The sequence below is a fragment of the Scomber scombrus genome, chromosome 2 (genome assembly GCF_963691925.1).
Source record: "Scomber scombrus chromosome 2, fScoSco1.1, whole genome shotgun sequence".
In the NCBI taxonomy this organism is placed as follows: Eukaryota; Metazoa; Chordata; class Actinopteri; order Scombriformes; family Scombridae; genus Scomber; species Scomber scombrus.
The window spans coordinates 16,951,241-16,967,929 of NC_084971.1; the positions used below are offsets into that span (position 1 = coordinate 16,951,241).

The 16,689-nt window shown below is 39.6% G+C and overlaps 2 protein-coding genes across 2 annotated transcripts; both read left to right on the forward strand.

Annotated features, from left to right (window-relative positions):
* Positions 1-4,537: 4,537 nt before the first annotated feature.
* LOC133992272 (endoplasmic reticulum resident protein 27) lies at positions 4,538-9,936 on the forward strand. Its single transcript, XM_062430994.1, has 7 exons — positions 4,538-4,595; positions 5,507-5,592; positions 7,140-7,277; positions 7,396-7,512; positions 7,650-7,775; positions 7,913-8,110; positions 9,895-9,936. The coding sequence occupies exons 1-7, from the start codon at positions 4,538-4,540 to the stop codon at positions 9,934-9,936; spliced, it is 765 nt and encodes a 254-aa protein (XP_062286978.1).
* Positions 9,937-14,858: 4,922 nt separating this feature from the next.
* On the forward strand, positions 14,859-16,134 carry bglapl (bone gamma-carboxyglutamate (gla) protein, like). Its single transcript, XM_062431005.1, has 4 exons — positions 14,859-14,919; positions 15,039-15,497; positions 15,624-15,720; positions 16,032-16,134. The coding sequence occupies exons 1-4, from the start codon at positions 14,859-14,861 to the stop codon at positions 16,132-16,134; spliced, it is 720 nt and encodes a 239-aa protein (XP_062286989.1).
* Positions 16,135-16,689: the final 555 nt, after the last annotated feature.

Below are 16,689 nucleotides of genomic sequence, written 5' to 3' on the forward strand. Positions count from 1 at the left end.
ACTCGTGTCGCCCCCTAGTGGAAACAGGAAGTGCCATATTTTACATCATCATTGTGCGATTTCCACAAAACTTCACATGTGTAATCACTGTCCCACCCTGAACACAACCGCTTGTGTTTTGTTACACTCTACTGCCCCCTGGTGGATGAACCATCAACCTCTCATAACTCCTTCATGCTTTGTCCAATTCACTCCAAACTTCACATGACTGATGAGTGGCCGTCCTGAACACACCAGACCACACCAGACCATATGTGTAACTACCTGTGACTGCCTCCTACTGGATGAACGAAACATTGCATTTTTGGCCTCCTTCCAGGTTTTTTCTCACTTTCTGCTTCACGCCACAGCCCCGCCATGCCTCAGGCCCCGCGGTGGCATGGGTGAGCGAGGGCCCGCCATCGCCGCTTGCGGCTTTAATTATTAGTATATTTACATAGTTTTCAAGGACAATATCCAACTGTATCCAATATTTCGTGCCTCTTACTTATAGGTAATTCTTACCCCGTACTTCTTATCCTGTGAATCACGCACACACACACACACACACACACACACACACACACACACACACACACACACACACACACACACACACACACACACACACACACACACACACACACACACACACACACACATACTGCTCAATGTCAGGTGGCATTTTGCTTTTTCCGTATCATAACATATCAAAGGGTGTCCACGTCCTCCGTGGACCCCTGACATAACCATCAGACAGTCTGTAAACTGTTTCTAACCCACCCAAGCAATCCATACTCCCACACAGTTGACACAGTAACCGTGATCAACTCCATATTAATCCTCAACCATCAACACTCCAGACCAAGCATTCCATTAACAATGTCCTACATATTTTGAATATGTAGGACGTAGTCTTTCGGGTCTGTGTGAATCAGCTGCTCTCATTTACACCCAGCACCTGGAGTCATTCTTTAAATTATATTCCTGTTTTATGTTCTGAATGTGTTCGTGTTTCTTAATGTTTCGTCATCTCTATTCAAAAACATTTGAGTTTGCTTGTGCACATTGCATACGTCAAACTCTGGCAGCAGCTCAGGAGCACGTTCTGAGGATCTATACCTCCACATGATGCGAGACTTTAAAACACAGATCATGTGTCAAAGCCTAACAAGGTTAAAGGTTGTATAACTGAGGTTTGAGAAATAGTGACAGCTTTAACCTGGCCACAATCTAAATACCAGTAATCCATCAGCCTGAGGTTTACCAGCGTTACATCACGCATCTCACCACTAAATTCTCCTCTCTGCCTGCATGTAAACTTAGAAGAAGCGTTAAGTCTGGCTGATCTGCTGGGGCCTCTCACGCAGGGTATTTCAGAGAAAAAACAAACCTGAGCTAGCTCTCCAGCAACCTCCTGCAAAGCAGCAAAGTAAAGATGTTAAAACATTTGACAGAAAAAGGGTTTTAAGATTAAGGCTGAGATTGTGGTACAGAGCTCTGAGCATTCATAAAGGTGTCATGTCAGTATCTCGTGAATGAACTTGAAAACTTAAAAATATCTTACAAAAAATTTCAATGATAAAAACATCATTCATGTGCAATATTACATGTTATTTACACTTATAATCAGTATAAAAAGAAACTGAGATCATTCTAATTACCTGCTGCATAAAATGTCTTTTTGTATTTGATGAAATTATGCAATAATTAAACATTACAGTAATGCTGATTTTCATCCTTTACTATTTTTTAGCCCTGGATTCTTGTCAACTCTTCTACATTTTTGTATCAGATTTAACAAACACATTTTTATATTACACATTTAATGTTTGAATACCAACATGTAACTGTACCATTTATTTATTCATTCAGTCATCAGTAAAAGTGAGTTTAAGGCTCCAGTGCAAAGCTGCCATGATAAAGGAAAACACATCATGGAGCCTTAGTTACTGTAAACTGATGTTTTAATTTATGCCATTGTGTGTATTATAATTCTAACTTTTGCTTTGTTTATTTGAAGCACCAGTTATATGAGCATCTGTGCCTATAATTTGAACCTAAACAGCATATTCTCTTAGTCTATTGTTCAGTCAGGAATCGCTGAAACAAGCATTTCAGATCTCTATGACTCCTTCTTGCTTGCTTCTCTGCATCCTTCTCATTATTTCAGCCGTTCTCCGGAAGGCATTTGTGTCAGGGATGCCATAAACAAACTTTACAGAAAAGCATAAGTGTCAGCGCTCTTATAACTTAAAGATTGCAAAGTGCAGCTAGAAACAGAAAGTCTTAAACCAGAACTGTGGAATAAAATCTGAAAAGAGACATGTGGAGACATGTGCAAGCGCTACACACAATAAGAAACTATTTTTGATGCATTTGATTAAAACCAAAAAGTGCTATAAAGGATATAAACATTGAACTATTTGATCTTTAGCACAGGACAAGATCCCAGCTGAAAGTCATTTAAATTTACAAGACTTTTGTTACGACTGAACTAAACTAAACTTTTTTTCGTTATCTTTTCTTTATTGCACTGTGACATTGAAGAGTAAACATTTTCAAGAAGCTTTAAGTAGTTCTCAACTGAGAAGAGTTGTGTGCTGATGTAACGTCACTGTGTGTCTACTGTGACGTCTGTGTGTGTAATATAAGCAGGAGTCATCAGTCTATGGCGGTAAGCATTGCCCTAATTTGCAGTATTAGTGTTGCCCTGCTGCCCCTAAGCCCCATGTGAATATAGGATACCTTCGTCATCATAATAAACACCAACCCTGTTTGTCAGGTGAACTTTCCTCAGATTGAAACCACACAGATTTAAACTGTTTACAATAATATATTTCATTACTATTATTGTTCGATTTCTACTTAATATTTCTATTATGTCCCATTTCCTCTCCCCTGATGGATAGAAAACCTGCTGACTTAAGTTTGGCGTATATAATAATTTAGACATTATGGCACTTTTTTCCTTGCAGACCAGCTCTTATTAGTCTCATTCTTGCACGGACCACATGCAGACGTATAACTACTAGACTACTAGAAACAGTTTTAGGAGACTGTTTATACTTGGCATAAACAAGTGCACAGCCTTCATGATAATAATCTGTTTTTTTATACAAAGGCTCATGGCGCATGTATATGAAAAGTGTTTGGATTTAATTTATGCAAACCCACACAGTTACACAAAGAGAAAGTTTACGGGGTTCAGACCAAAACTGCTGCTACCATCTTGTCCTAAAGAGGTTGTTGTATTTTAGTGCATGCAGCTGGTTTTTCTGCTCTGTGGTCGAGCAAAGTGTTACTTGCAGGCAATGTTTAGCACATTTTCTTTTCAGGGGCAAAATCCCGAGTAAACCATCGGCTGATCAACTACACAATTATCTGAACAAACGTTTTATGTATTGTTTGACTCAAAAAATTGGATTTGATTATGTTTAAATATCTGTAATAAGCTCTTCTGTTGCATCGTGGTGAACATTAAAAGCACTGACAGTAACTTTACCCTTAAAGTACTCTACTCATAAGGGATCCTGCCTAACACTTCTTTGGCTATATAAACTGGTGACTGCTCACTTTGATATAAAAACGAGATGAAATGGCCTCCGTGGTGACATTTCATGATTGTGACTGTTCTTGAAATGTTATAACAGATCCTTTGATTTCTGGGACTGAGATGACATTTTCAAACTATCACCTTCAGTCACTTTAAGTTATTCAGTTGGTTAAATCTTGCTCTCCTAATTCTCATAACATTGTTTTGTAATTCCTTACTCAAATATGTTTATTGTAAATTCTTCAGATATATTTGTTTACTTGTCAGATAACTGTTACTTTCCCAATAACACCTTAAAAAATGTACACCCAAAAAAGGTAGATGTAATCTAAATACCTGCTGTTATTCCAAACATCACATATTGTTCTACTGTAATTCAACATTTACAAAGTGTGGCTGCTCCATGATGAATGGATCAGGTAGGTCTTGTGTCCCTCATGTGGTGAACACACTAAAATGCAGCCTGGTCTAATGGCCTAATCTATCATTCTTCACTGCTCACACATGTCTCCTCACTAGCTATTTGCAGCCTGCCTGGGGATAACTCACAACTGTTACCCAACAGAGCCTCCCACACACAACAGATTTATGTAACACATTGCAGCACAAAACACTTTGAGAGCAGAGTTGTTAAGAAGATGCTACAAACAAGATGCAAGATGAGTGAATGTTCTGTGGACACACATTATGCAGAAAAACATAAGTCAAGGTAAATTCATTGGATCATTACTGACAGTCACATTTTGCCATGCCACAGCACAGCCCACACACACCTGTCCCCTGTCCTACAGCGACACGTAGTCTAATGTCCCAGCACCCCCAACTTATCATGAACACCTGGCTGGTTCCCATGAAGCCTCCAATCAAAACCCACCTCCTGCTGCCATGTGGTGACCGTCAGAGACAGAACAGAGTTGGCATGACTTTTTATACAGAGTCAAGCAGCTAAACGGTCTTTTTAGGTTTTCCTTCGGTTTATCTGCTGGCCTGTCAAGCTGAAACATGCTGATCACTCTTTTTTTCTCCCTCCTGGTGTCTTCTGTCATTGCCACAGAGAAAGGTAAATTGATTTAAATGTTTCTACACATTTTTGTAATCTAGTTCTCCTTTCTCTTAATTTTTAATCAAAGTGTTGCAACACTGATCTGCTAATATAAAGTTTTTTGGGATGGCAATGTCTTTCTCTGTTTGGTTCACTTTGGTCCAGACTGAAATATTTCAACAACTACTGAATGCATTCCCATGTCAATTTTGTATAAGAATTCATGGTCAATTCATGATTCTCCGATAATGAATCCTTTGATGATCCACTGACATGAAGTTCACATATGCGTTTTTTGAGTTAAAGATCCCTACAGCTATTAAAATATATTGCCATGAAATTTGGTAACATCCATGTACCCCTCAGAAAGAATTGTAATAACTTTGACGATGCCTTATCTCTATAATATACTGCCATCAGGTCAATATTTGAAGTTGTCCCATACTTTGGTTTTTAAAACTCATGACAGTCCCATCAGCCTTAGCTGTAACTTTTAGTGCTAATTGCAAAAGTTAGCATTCTACACTAAAATGGTGTGCATGGTAAACATTACCCCAGCAAAGCTTTAGCAGTGTTTCCATTTAGCGCAAACCACCACTGTGTCTAACTGTAGCCTCACAGAACCGCAAGCATGCTTGTAGCCTCTTAGTATTGTTATGACAGTGACAGGATTGCAAACTATGTTGAATTATGTGTCTAGTAGCATGTGGCTGTGGCTCAGCAGGTAGAATGGGTCCACCACTAAATGTAGGGTTGGAGATTTGATTCCTTACTCCTTCTGGCCATATGTCATAGTGTCCTTGAGCAAGACACTGAATGTTGCTCTTGATTGGCAGGCCAGCGCCTCACCTTTGTCCATTAAGGTAGAAAAACATTGCATCAATGCAGCCTGTTTACCATTAATGGATCTGTGTGTCTTTCTTTCACAGACAGTGCCCTTCCCAGGCTGGCTGACGCCAAAGCTGTCGAGGCCTTCATTGACTCTGCTGAAGTGGTGGTCATCGCATTCCTGGAGGTCAGACAAAGAAAATGAGGTCACACAGTAACAGGACATCTTAAAACCAAACCCACAGGGGCCGTTTCATGGCTTACTTTATTACGCTAACATGCATGTGACAAGCCAGACATAATCAGACAAATTAGAAAAATTTTCAAAAATAAAGCATTTGTTTGCAAGTGTCTTGGTGATATTGTCAGGAATAGATTTCAAAGAAGGATACATTTCCTGTGGCCACACCTTTGGCAGCGCTGGTGCTGTGATGACCGAGGGTGGCTGGCTGGCTGTCCCACAGAGGCGAGCCCTTTGGCCAGACTCTGTGTGCCAGGGAAGATGGCAGGCTACTTGACAGGAAATACATACGTATCTGAAGATTTGTGGGATTGGCTCCATTGACCCTCTTGTAAACAAGTGCAAAGGCCAGGAGAGGGTTCATGAGAGGAGCGTGGAAGAGAGGGAAAGAGAGCACATGAGGATAACAAAATAGTTGGCCCATGATGCTGAAGGCAAAAGGAGACCAAAATATTGGTGCAGTGACTTACAGGGAATGAACACATATTACAGGCTGCAAAACAATAAAATGGATCACCAGAGTGCATGCAATACTCTCTCATAAACAGCTATGATTCACCATTTTTTGAGTCAGCCTCATCTCTCCTCCTGGTGTGTTTGTTCATCCATCACTTGGTCTCTTTCTGTGACATATATTCTCTCTTTCTTTCTTCTTTTTTTTTGGTGCCCCTGAGACCCATTGGTGGTCTTTGAGAGAGAGAAACATTCTTGTTAAGATGAAGAAAATATGTCCAAAAATATGCTCTACCTCCACAGGTAAAATGTTGCATCAAAAATGCAACCAAAAATAAATAAATAAAAATGCTTATACCATAATATAAAAATGTACGTTGCAAGTCAAAGTCTTGCATTTAAAATATATACAAGTAAAAGCTTGGAAGTATTATCAACAAAATGAACACCAGAAGGGCTCATTGTTATACATTTAGGTTATACACCTGGATTATTATTACAGATTAATTAACAAGTCAGCAGTATTTTAACATTATAGCAAGTATAATTGTACTTACTTTATATATTTTTGGTCAGTTGTATGTAAAACAACATCATAATCTGCAAGCAAGTAATTACAGCTGTTGAATAGTAAAAAGTGCATCAGCCTTTTAAATGTGGTATAAAGCAGGATACAATTGACATAGTGCAAGATAAATACATTTTAACTGCAGGGCTTAACTAAATGTAGCCTACTTAGTCACTTTCCAACACACCAGTGCATAAAGCCTACCTATGGACAAGTGTGTCTCTTTTTAAAATGCGCCTTATTAGCATAATTAAGTACTGTATTGGAAATGAGGTTGTGCAAGATTTACAATATAAGTATATAATTCACAAATTATGAGAAAAATGAAAAATGTCATGCTCATTTCAACAGCTTAATGTAATAATGAAAGAAAAACAAATTGAGGGAAAAAAACAATTAAAAAATGCTAAATGTGAGACCTACTTTAACAATTTCCCTTTGTGACTCTTCATCCTACACTTTTGTATGTCAGGGAGAGGACAGTCATGGCTTTGAGGAAATCGTGGCAGCTGCAAAGCGAGTTGACACCGTCCCCGTAGCCATGTGCACTGAGAAAGAGGTGTGGGCTGACTACAGTGTCTCCTCAGACACCATCACACTTTTCAGAAAGGTATGCTACACCTTCATGACTGTGCATCCGTTTTATGCCATGAGCCATCCTCTCAGTGACAAAAGTGATAAGTTCAATCAATTGTATGATGATGGTGTGTCTGTGTGATGGGATCCAGGCAGATAACCACCAGGAGAACCTCGAACTTGCCGAGGCCAAGAAGTTAGATGCTGACGGTCTTGTGAACTTTATCACTATCAACGAGGTCCGATACATCACAGAATACAACCAAGTGGTAGGTTCACCTGTTATCTACAAACATTAAAATGTTTAAACAGCCTGTCTCTTCTTTGTTCCTTTTTAATTTCTGAAATCTTTACTTCTCTCACCTTAACCTTCACTTTCTCTGTATGTCTGATTTCCCCTCCTCAGACAGCAGTGGGCCTGTTCAATTCAGAGGTGAAGACACACCTCCTGCTCTTTGCCAACAGGGGAACTGAAGAATATACCGACCTCACAAAGAAACTGGGAACTCTGGCCCCAGAGTTCACAGGCAAGGTGAGAGTATTCATCAGCTTAATTTATCCAGAAAAAAAGGGTTCAAGTTTGTGCCACAGTAGGGCATGAGGTTCCCACCTAAAATACTACTACAACAAACTGTTTTTATACATGATCAAACTGAATCTTTCCTGCAGTTCTTGTTTGTTCTGATCAACGGAGCAGTCAAGTCCAACTCTCGGTCACTGGGTTACTTTGGCCTCAAATCTAAGGACCTCCCAAGAGTTGGCATCTATGACGGTACCTCCGACATGAAGTGGCTCCTACCAAAAGGAGAGATTTCTGTAGAGCGAGTACAGGAGTTCTGCCAGTCCTTCCTCCAAGGGGAACTGAAGGTGAGCAACAATTAAACTGGAACCCCACCAATTTTACACATCAAAGTCGATTTACATGTGTTGGCTACTGCATTATGTGCTACAAAGTTGTATAAAGATTTTTGTGGCTCTATAAAGGGCCACACAAATCTAATAAACTGAAATATGTTGGTTGGTACTGAAAACTACTGTCTGAAAATAAATAAAAAATCTGGGCTGTTGAGCGAGAAAGAAGTGAGCTGACCAGACCTGTGTGCCCACTCCTCACCTCTGTTTGAAACTTTAATCAAAACATAATACACCCAAATCTCCACCTGAACTGTCAGCACGTTTTTCCTTTTTCTCTTTTTTCCTCTAAACATCTAGATTGACTTTTCAGCCAAGTGTAAAGGCTGATTTATAGCAGGTCACTCAACACTTCTGTTAAGTGTTGCTCAACAGAAATTAAAGAGTAGCCCACTGTTTTCAATGTATGCATCAGTAGTAGGTTTCAGTCATCTCCATGGTAACCAGATGCTATCTTCTTACCTGCTTGTCTAATTTTATTATATCAACTTAACTGGGACTAATTAAACAAGGATGTTACCAGCTATCTAAAGTTACAGACCAAAACATTAATAAGGAAGTTTAGTGAAAACTACAATCTCCATGGCAAAGTTAGTAACATTACCCAAATACATTGCACAACAAAATATGATGTTATGTCTGGGAAATAACGAAATTATCCAGGTGCACCCAGTGTTACGAGCCCTGCCATAAATCAGCTAAAAATAAGCAGCACAACAATTAAGGGACTACAAAGAAAAAAGAAACCGTATAATAAAAACACAACAGGAACACTCTGTTCCACTCGTAATACTTGAGACACTGGAAGAAAGGACAATGGCAATAAGCAATAGCAAAAGCACTTCTTGTCGTCACCGTGCCACACAAAAGACAGGAAACCTCACTGTGTGCACTAATTTGCTCTGTCACACCACACATAGAGCTCCAGCTGGGTGTGACACAGAGTCTGAGGCCTTACAGCCAGACAGAACAAGCAGTTTAGTGCCAAGACATCACTGAACAGCAGCACTAAAGAAGACTGAAATCTGATTATATTATTGTAGGTGCAAAATGTCCACTTGAATTCCAACTGAATGCACAAACAAGAAAAGAAAACTATACAAGGACTCACTAAAAGAAACATCATAATTATAGGACAATGCCATACTTCTTAACAAAGCCTCCTTCAAGCCTCCCACACAGCTGCTTCTCCCGTAGATGAGTTTTTCTTTCATCATTAACCCTACTGACACACCACAGCTTCCAAACAGTTACCTACTGTCACCAAGATCACAAGAATTACAAACAATTCCACACTCTCGATGCTGTAGATTTCTTGTTTTATGAAATTGCTTCATGCGTAAATATATTGCCCCACAGAACTGTATAAACTGTTCATGTGAGTGCCAATTGAATAGATATAAATAAGCTTTATGTATCTGACAAATGTGGTGCAGAAATCGTGTTTGTCCTTGTCCTTCTTCTGCATTCATTACAGAACATTTAGAAAAATGTTTGACTTAGCTCATAATAACTAGAAATGAAGCAGAGCCTGAATAAATAAAAGAAAATCTCAAAATGTGCAAATGTAACTGAAACGGATAAAGTATGTGTTTCTTTGAGCTTCGCAGCAGATTTGATCATGCCTGCAGATAACAGATAATGCTAAATAAACAAACTGAAGTAGATACTAGTTTAGCATTCCCTGTCTTATCTGCTGCTGTCTTTCACTCATCATATTGATCTCTAATGTTTTTCAGGAGGTGAAACAAGCGGGAGCAGAGCCCAAAACAGAGCTGTGAGACTGGTGGAACAAATGTGAATTAGTTAATATTCTATAAATTGAATTAAAAAAAACTGAATGTAAAGTGAATGAACTTGTCTTGTCCTATCATGTCTGTCTTCCACCACAAAGGAAACAATGCAAAGTGTGCGTGTGTATATCATGTGTCTTCACTTCTTTATCCATGTATGTTATGTTTTGTCTGCTGCAAGTGCGAGCCCGTCTGCGGTCTAGTTCGCCAACCACTGGTCACTGGCCACAAGTCGCAGGGATCTGGCGGAGTTTGTTAGTCTGTCCACTAATGGTATTGTCAGGACCACAACAGACTGACCTCAGGGAGAGTGACAGAGAGCAGGCTGGGAAGTCATGAATATATGGCAGTAGTTAGTGGTACTTTCTCATATGAGTCATTCTGGATCGTTGAAGTGTGTAAATAAAGTGAAAAATATCATCTGCACAGGATAAACATACGAACAATAATAACACAAAAACATCCAATGAGGAATGTCAGGGAATCAAAGAGGCCACACAATCACACACATTTGTAAATAGGCCATAAAATTCAAAATTAATCTAATGATACTTGACTGAAAGACATAACGGGCTCTAAATACGGATAAAAGAGAGAGTGTTTAGCAATAAAGGCTATAAAAGCTCCCTAGAAGAACAACAGATGGGCTGCAGACATCAAGAGAGAAAAAGTTTGGGCTTGTCCCAAAAATATTCTCTCAAGCAAGCAGGGAATTTCAAGGCCCAGACGAGGATCAGTATAATTAGTGGTGTTGTATTGCCAAGCGGATACATCCGGCAGGATTGGGAAAGCCTGGCAGGTGGACGTTTCTCAGAGACCAGATGGAAATATACAGTGTGTGTTGCCTGCCATCTGAGTTTGTTTACGGCTGTAATTGAGACAATCCACACATAAGACGGTGTTGGATAAAGAACTGATGGGGAGTCTGGGGGTAAAAGTAACATGACAGCATGTTTTAGTTTCATAACATCAAGAAAAAAGTAAGATATTTCCCCTTTATAAATTTGTTACCCTCTATTCTTATGTCTGGTTGGCATAACAACTTGTTTTACACAATAAAGGACAGGTTTACAATGTTGCAGGTCTGTCCTAAAACAATAGTGAAGTTCCCAAATGAACATTGACACATTTTTCTTGCTGTAATCATTCCTCCTATTCATAATGACCTTTAAGAGACCCTTACATAATGTATTTATAATGTAAATGAGAGAGTACAAAACTCACAGCCCTCCCTCTGTACAATAATGAATTAAAAATGTATTTGAAGCTAATATGAAGCTTCAGAAAAACAGTGAACTGTTGAAGATTGAAGTCAATCTGCTGGAGCTCATGGTCCTGTTGGGCTAAATTGAGCAGTAGGCTCTTACAGTCCCACGTTGCTACTCATAAATCAACATCTAAAACTGGTTTCTAAGTAAGAATAGTCTCTAATAAGGCTAAGTCTAAGATTGAGACATGGATAAAATGGTTGTTTGAGCTTAACGTTGTCTTTAATTTATATGGTAGGAAGCAAAATATTTAGGTTGTTTTCTTTTCCTTGTTACTGAAAATAGTGCGGAATGTGAAATATTTGTCAACTTGTTTAAATGTTTCTGAATCCTCAACATTTCTGACTGTTTCCATGTTTAAATGAAAATATTAGAGACTTTGGACCCCACTTTATATGTTAGATATGATGCATTACTAGTATTGTTGGGTCAGCACTGCAAGGTAAGTATGCTAAGAAAAACAAGAAATGTCCTTTCTGTTGTGAGCTGCCACATGCACAGTGAGGTACGGGTTTAAAATAAAAAATCTGTATGCTCACCTGCAACTGGCACTGTATTAACACATATCATATGTGTAATATGGGGCTTCGGTGCTTGACAGTGGGTTTAGTTTGTTAGTTTGAGACCATGGGTGCCTTGTTGTATTAGTTATTTTGAGACCTGGAGTCTCCTACAGCAGTGCAGAACTGCGACTTTTGATAAAAATATACCATACATTTTTCTCATTATAACAAGTATACTTCTCCCATTATAATGATGAAGTTTTCTTATTATAGTAGGTGCTTGTGTTGTGACAAACACATCCCACAGGCTTTCAGAAACCCATCTAGAGAGTCACTTTGGTTTTTTCTCTATTATGAGATGCAGAGTGGACAATATCCATCAGTGTCCACATGCTGAAAATGTATCTGTTAGCCCTAAAAGAAAGACTTGAAGTAGTTAAAATCTTCATCAAATATTTGCAAGATATACTAGTTTTATCATACTTAAGCATGTCATTGTAACAAGTTGTCCTATGTCAGATTGCAGGATGCAGAAGTAGTAGGCGCTGAAGTATAACTCTTTATTTGCAATAATGCAGGCAAAGCAGGACAAATCAAAACAAAGGAACCAGAACTTAAATAAACACTGAACTAATGAAACAACAAGGAACAGGTGGCAAGACACAAGGGCAGGCTGGGAGCTGATTGGCTGAAGGCAAGACACAAGCAGCTCGGCAGGGCCAAAGACGCTGGTGCAAGGCAGGTGTGGAGGGGAATCAGGCTGGGAACACTGGAGGAAAAATGGTGCATAACAAAAAACCCAACGTTCACATGAATATAACTTAACACAAGTCACACTTAGCAAACAGAAAATAAACTTCAGCATTACATACCAACCTAGGAACCTATAAAAAACACAAACTTAGACTGCTATTAACATGAAACATGAAACAATAAGTTGCTCTGAGTTTCAGTTCACTTTTGCACACAGTCTCTACGAGGGTCTCAAGGGAATTTTCTATAGCTGCAATATGTTTATGATCCCTGTTAATGGTCCCAAAGTTATGTGAGAGCAAGAAAAAATCTGTGATTAATAAAGAAAAGAAAGCAGTCCTGGCATTTGTAAGGTGGGAAAATCTCCATAGGCAGTCTTCATAAAATAAGAAAATGCCGCTTCACAGTACAGCAGAACCCTCCAACTTCACCAAAATACATTTATGAGTAGAATAAAATAAAACCTTAGCAGCAGAGGTGATGGACATATTTCACTGATATAATCTGACCTCTATGGTCATAACACAATGGCCACGGTTTATCAGTATTTGCACCTGTGTGTATGTTTTCCAGCATCTCCTGGACAGAGAAAGTGTAAACCTGGAGCAGCATCATTCCTCATTGTCTATATTTATTTCAGAGCCAAGATGCACCAAAAAAAAAGGAACTGATCCAAAGCAGAAATGCCTTAGACACTGTATTTCCTGCCTATTCAAGGATGTTGTGGCAATTGTTTTCTCCGAACTAACCCCCTCGACACCCCCACACCCCTCCCCCGTGCACTGAAGTGTATCCACAAAAATGGACCAGACATTGAAATTACATGGAACGCGTTCCAAGACAAATCCCTGACACCAGGAATAACGCTAGACTGTGAAACACGAAGGACACCAAGGTCACCCTTCAGCAGCACTGCATGTTAGATTACGCTGTTTGGGGCCTTTGAGATATACATATATATATATATATATATATATATATATATATATATATATATATATATATGCATGTGATATGCATACATAAATGTTTGCTTATCTACATAGTATTTAAGTGGCAACATGCTTGAGGTTCAGGTTATAAACTCCAAATACCTTTTTTTTTATCGTTAACCACAGCTGGGTCCACACTTGAACTGTATCGCGCAAACAGAAAGCCACATGCATATCACTGTGCACCCAACACATCAGGGTTGCCTATATTTAGCTGAATGTATGCTGAAATACATCAAGCAAGGCTGTGTATCGGGCCACTGGTTGGAGTTGGTAAGCCATGGCCGTGCCTGAAACTGGCCAAGACCTGGACTGAGATGGATCTCGAAATAGTGACTGACTGTGGTTCTGGTGGGACACTGCAACACTCTAATTAAGTTCTGTCGCATAATGAGGCTCACTGCTGTACCGTGTCACTCGATTAGTAGCTTGTACTCGACTCAGGCTATAGTTTGGGGTTTGTGGGGGTGGGAAAACACATCTGGGGCAAGGAGTATAGTAGCACAACAGCAGATTTGGCAACCTTGATTTTAAAAAGGCAACACATCCTCTGATAGCCCTGATTAAAATCCAATCACATTTGAAGGGTATTTTATAGATCAGCAGCACTACTAATATGGAATTTATAGGGGTGTTTTGTCCTATTAGTACCCCAGTGATGAGGGGTGAGGATTGAATGGAATTTGAAGGGGATGTACAGGCATGGTAAAAAAAAAAAATGTATACATTTTAAAAAATAAAAAAAAGTTTGGTTTGACCCAGAAAAGGACAGGGAAATGTCTAAAAAAATCCAGATCCAGAAATATGAGAAAAATGCTGTTCAGTTTACCCAAAAGCCAAAGAGACAAACTATTTTAAGATGTCAATTCAGTAATTTAATTTGACATTTATCCACGGGTCATCTGAGTTCTTTAACATAGAAAATATTTCAACATCATTACTGTCTACATGTGTGCATATTTGCAATTATACATGTGCATTTTGGAGCAAAGTAAATGTAATCTTACTCTCCTCATATTAATTGTTTATTTAGGACTGGCATTAATGTCCTGTACAGGTTTACACACAGTACAGGCTCTCATAGAATTGAATGACAGGAATGTTTATAGCCATGTAAGTCTGTGTCCGGGTGAATGAGTTTTTGGACTCATTTCCAGGCCTGCGTGGGTGTTTATGGGAGCTTTCATGACAAGTGGAAGTGGAAACTTTGACATTTGATTCCCCAGCCAATCAGAGGATTATGCCAATGTGTGGGTCTGGTCTGACTTAGGAGGTGGACTACAGTATATATTGACCTCGAACTGGGGCAAAGAAACAGAACAAGCCTTCGAAAGAAAGCAAACAGTCAAGATACCAACAACTTGTCTACAGTGAGACACAACCTCCAAGGCATCATGAAGACTCTGACTCTCCTCTCCATCTGCACTCTTCTGTCGGTGTGCTGGTCCATGGGAGGTAAGGACAAGCTCATCTCATCATTGTTGTACATGAAGAAACTGTGCTCTCAAAATCTAGGTCATTTGAAAGAATCCAAGCACATATTTTTATAAAGTGTTATTTTCTGTGATTATCAGCCTTTGAACCTGAGGTCGTCGTGGACCCTGCTGCTGACACATCTGCTGATGTTGCACCTGATGCTGACCCTGCTGCTGACCCTGCTGCTGACCCCGCCGCTGACCCCGCTGCTGACCCCCCTGCTGACCCCGCTGCTGCCCCTGATTCATCCTCCTCATCCTCTGACTCCTCTGACTCTTCTTCCTCCTCTGAGTCCGATTCAGTCTCGTCCTCTGAATCTGACTCGAACTCCTCCTCAGACTCGTCAGCATCCGACTCAAACTCAAGCTCCGACTCATCAGCCTCCAATTCATCCTCCTCCTCTGAGTCCTCCTCCTCCGAATCCTCTTCCTCTGAATCCTCTTCCTCTGAGTCCTCCTCTTCAGAGTCTGACTCGGCAGCATCTGACTCCTCAGCCTCTGATTCTTCCTCTTCCTCTTCATCCTCCTCATCTTCATCAGAGTCAGCCAGTACTGAAGGTATGCCATTTTGTCTTTTTGCTTCCAGAAGGAATATCTGCATGATTTTAGGAGTTTTACAATATCTGTAAAAGAAGAAAGCTGAATAAAATGTGTAGTCTTAATATGTGATGTTTTTCCACACAGCTCCTCAGGTGTTTGTGACGAGAGACCTGGCTGCTGTTCTCCTGAGGAGAAGAAGAGCTGCCCCAGCAGGAGACCTCTCCCGTCTTCAGTTAGAAAGGTAAAGTTATAAACCTGAATATTTCAGCACCAATATGTTACATACAAGTAGCTCATGTTTTGCTTGTACTTTGTTTTTGCTGCAATTCATTTATTTAACTCTACAACAAAAGTCACAAGCAAAGTTTGAAATTCAAAATATGGAAGATGAAATTCATACTCATTTTCAAGGTCATAATCATTTTATGTTTTATTCTGGTGCATAAAACCCAACTAAGTAGTAAAATGCTGTCACAATAGCATACAATAGCAGGGCAGTGACAATTTTCTACATCCGTGTGAATAACAATTTTTCTCTCCTTTTATATCCAGCCTTAGAGAGGTATGTGAGCTGAACGTTGCCTGTGACGAGATGGCTGACACCGATGGTATCGTTGCAGCATACACCGCCTACTATGGACCCGTCCCCTTCTAAGCACAAGACTCTTGCGTTATCCAAACGTGAACTGTTTTCCATGTAATTTTGTCATTGAACAGTGCACCAGCTCCCCTGAATCCTGATAAGGAGCAGTTAAAATTGGGTTCAGCCCATGTTGTGTTGGTAGATGGAGATTTTAGGCACAAATCCTTGCACAAGTGACCGGCTATAGAGGTCTTATATAAATATATATGTATATGGAAAGGCCTCTTCCAGGCTTTCAGAGAGAGGCACATGGAAACACAAGCCTGTGAAGTTTGTAGTAGCCCAAACACATTTAAATTATTCTTCAAGTCTTAGTATAATGCAATGAATGGTGCTACAAGTACATATGTGTTGTATGTTAATGTACTGATGTTTTTATACCATGCTTTAGTCTTACTTTAACAAGAAGAAGTGGCTCTAGTAAGTATTGGATATCATAATGTTCTCTTAAAGGTACTGTAGATTTAATGGTAGTGTATTGATAGTGGTAGTGATAGTGTACAGTGTGTGTAAAATGCACTTCAAATATCTGCAATGTCTGTAACCACATATTGCCTCTGGGTTTGA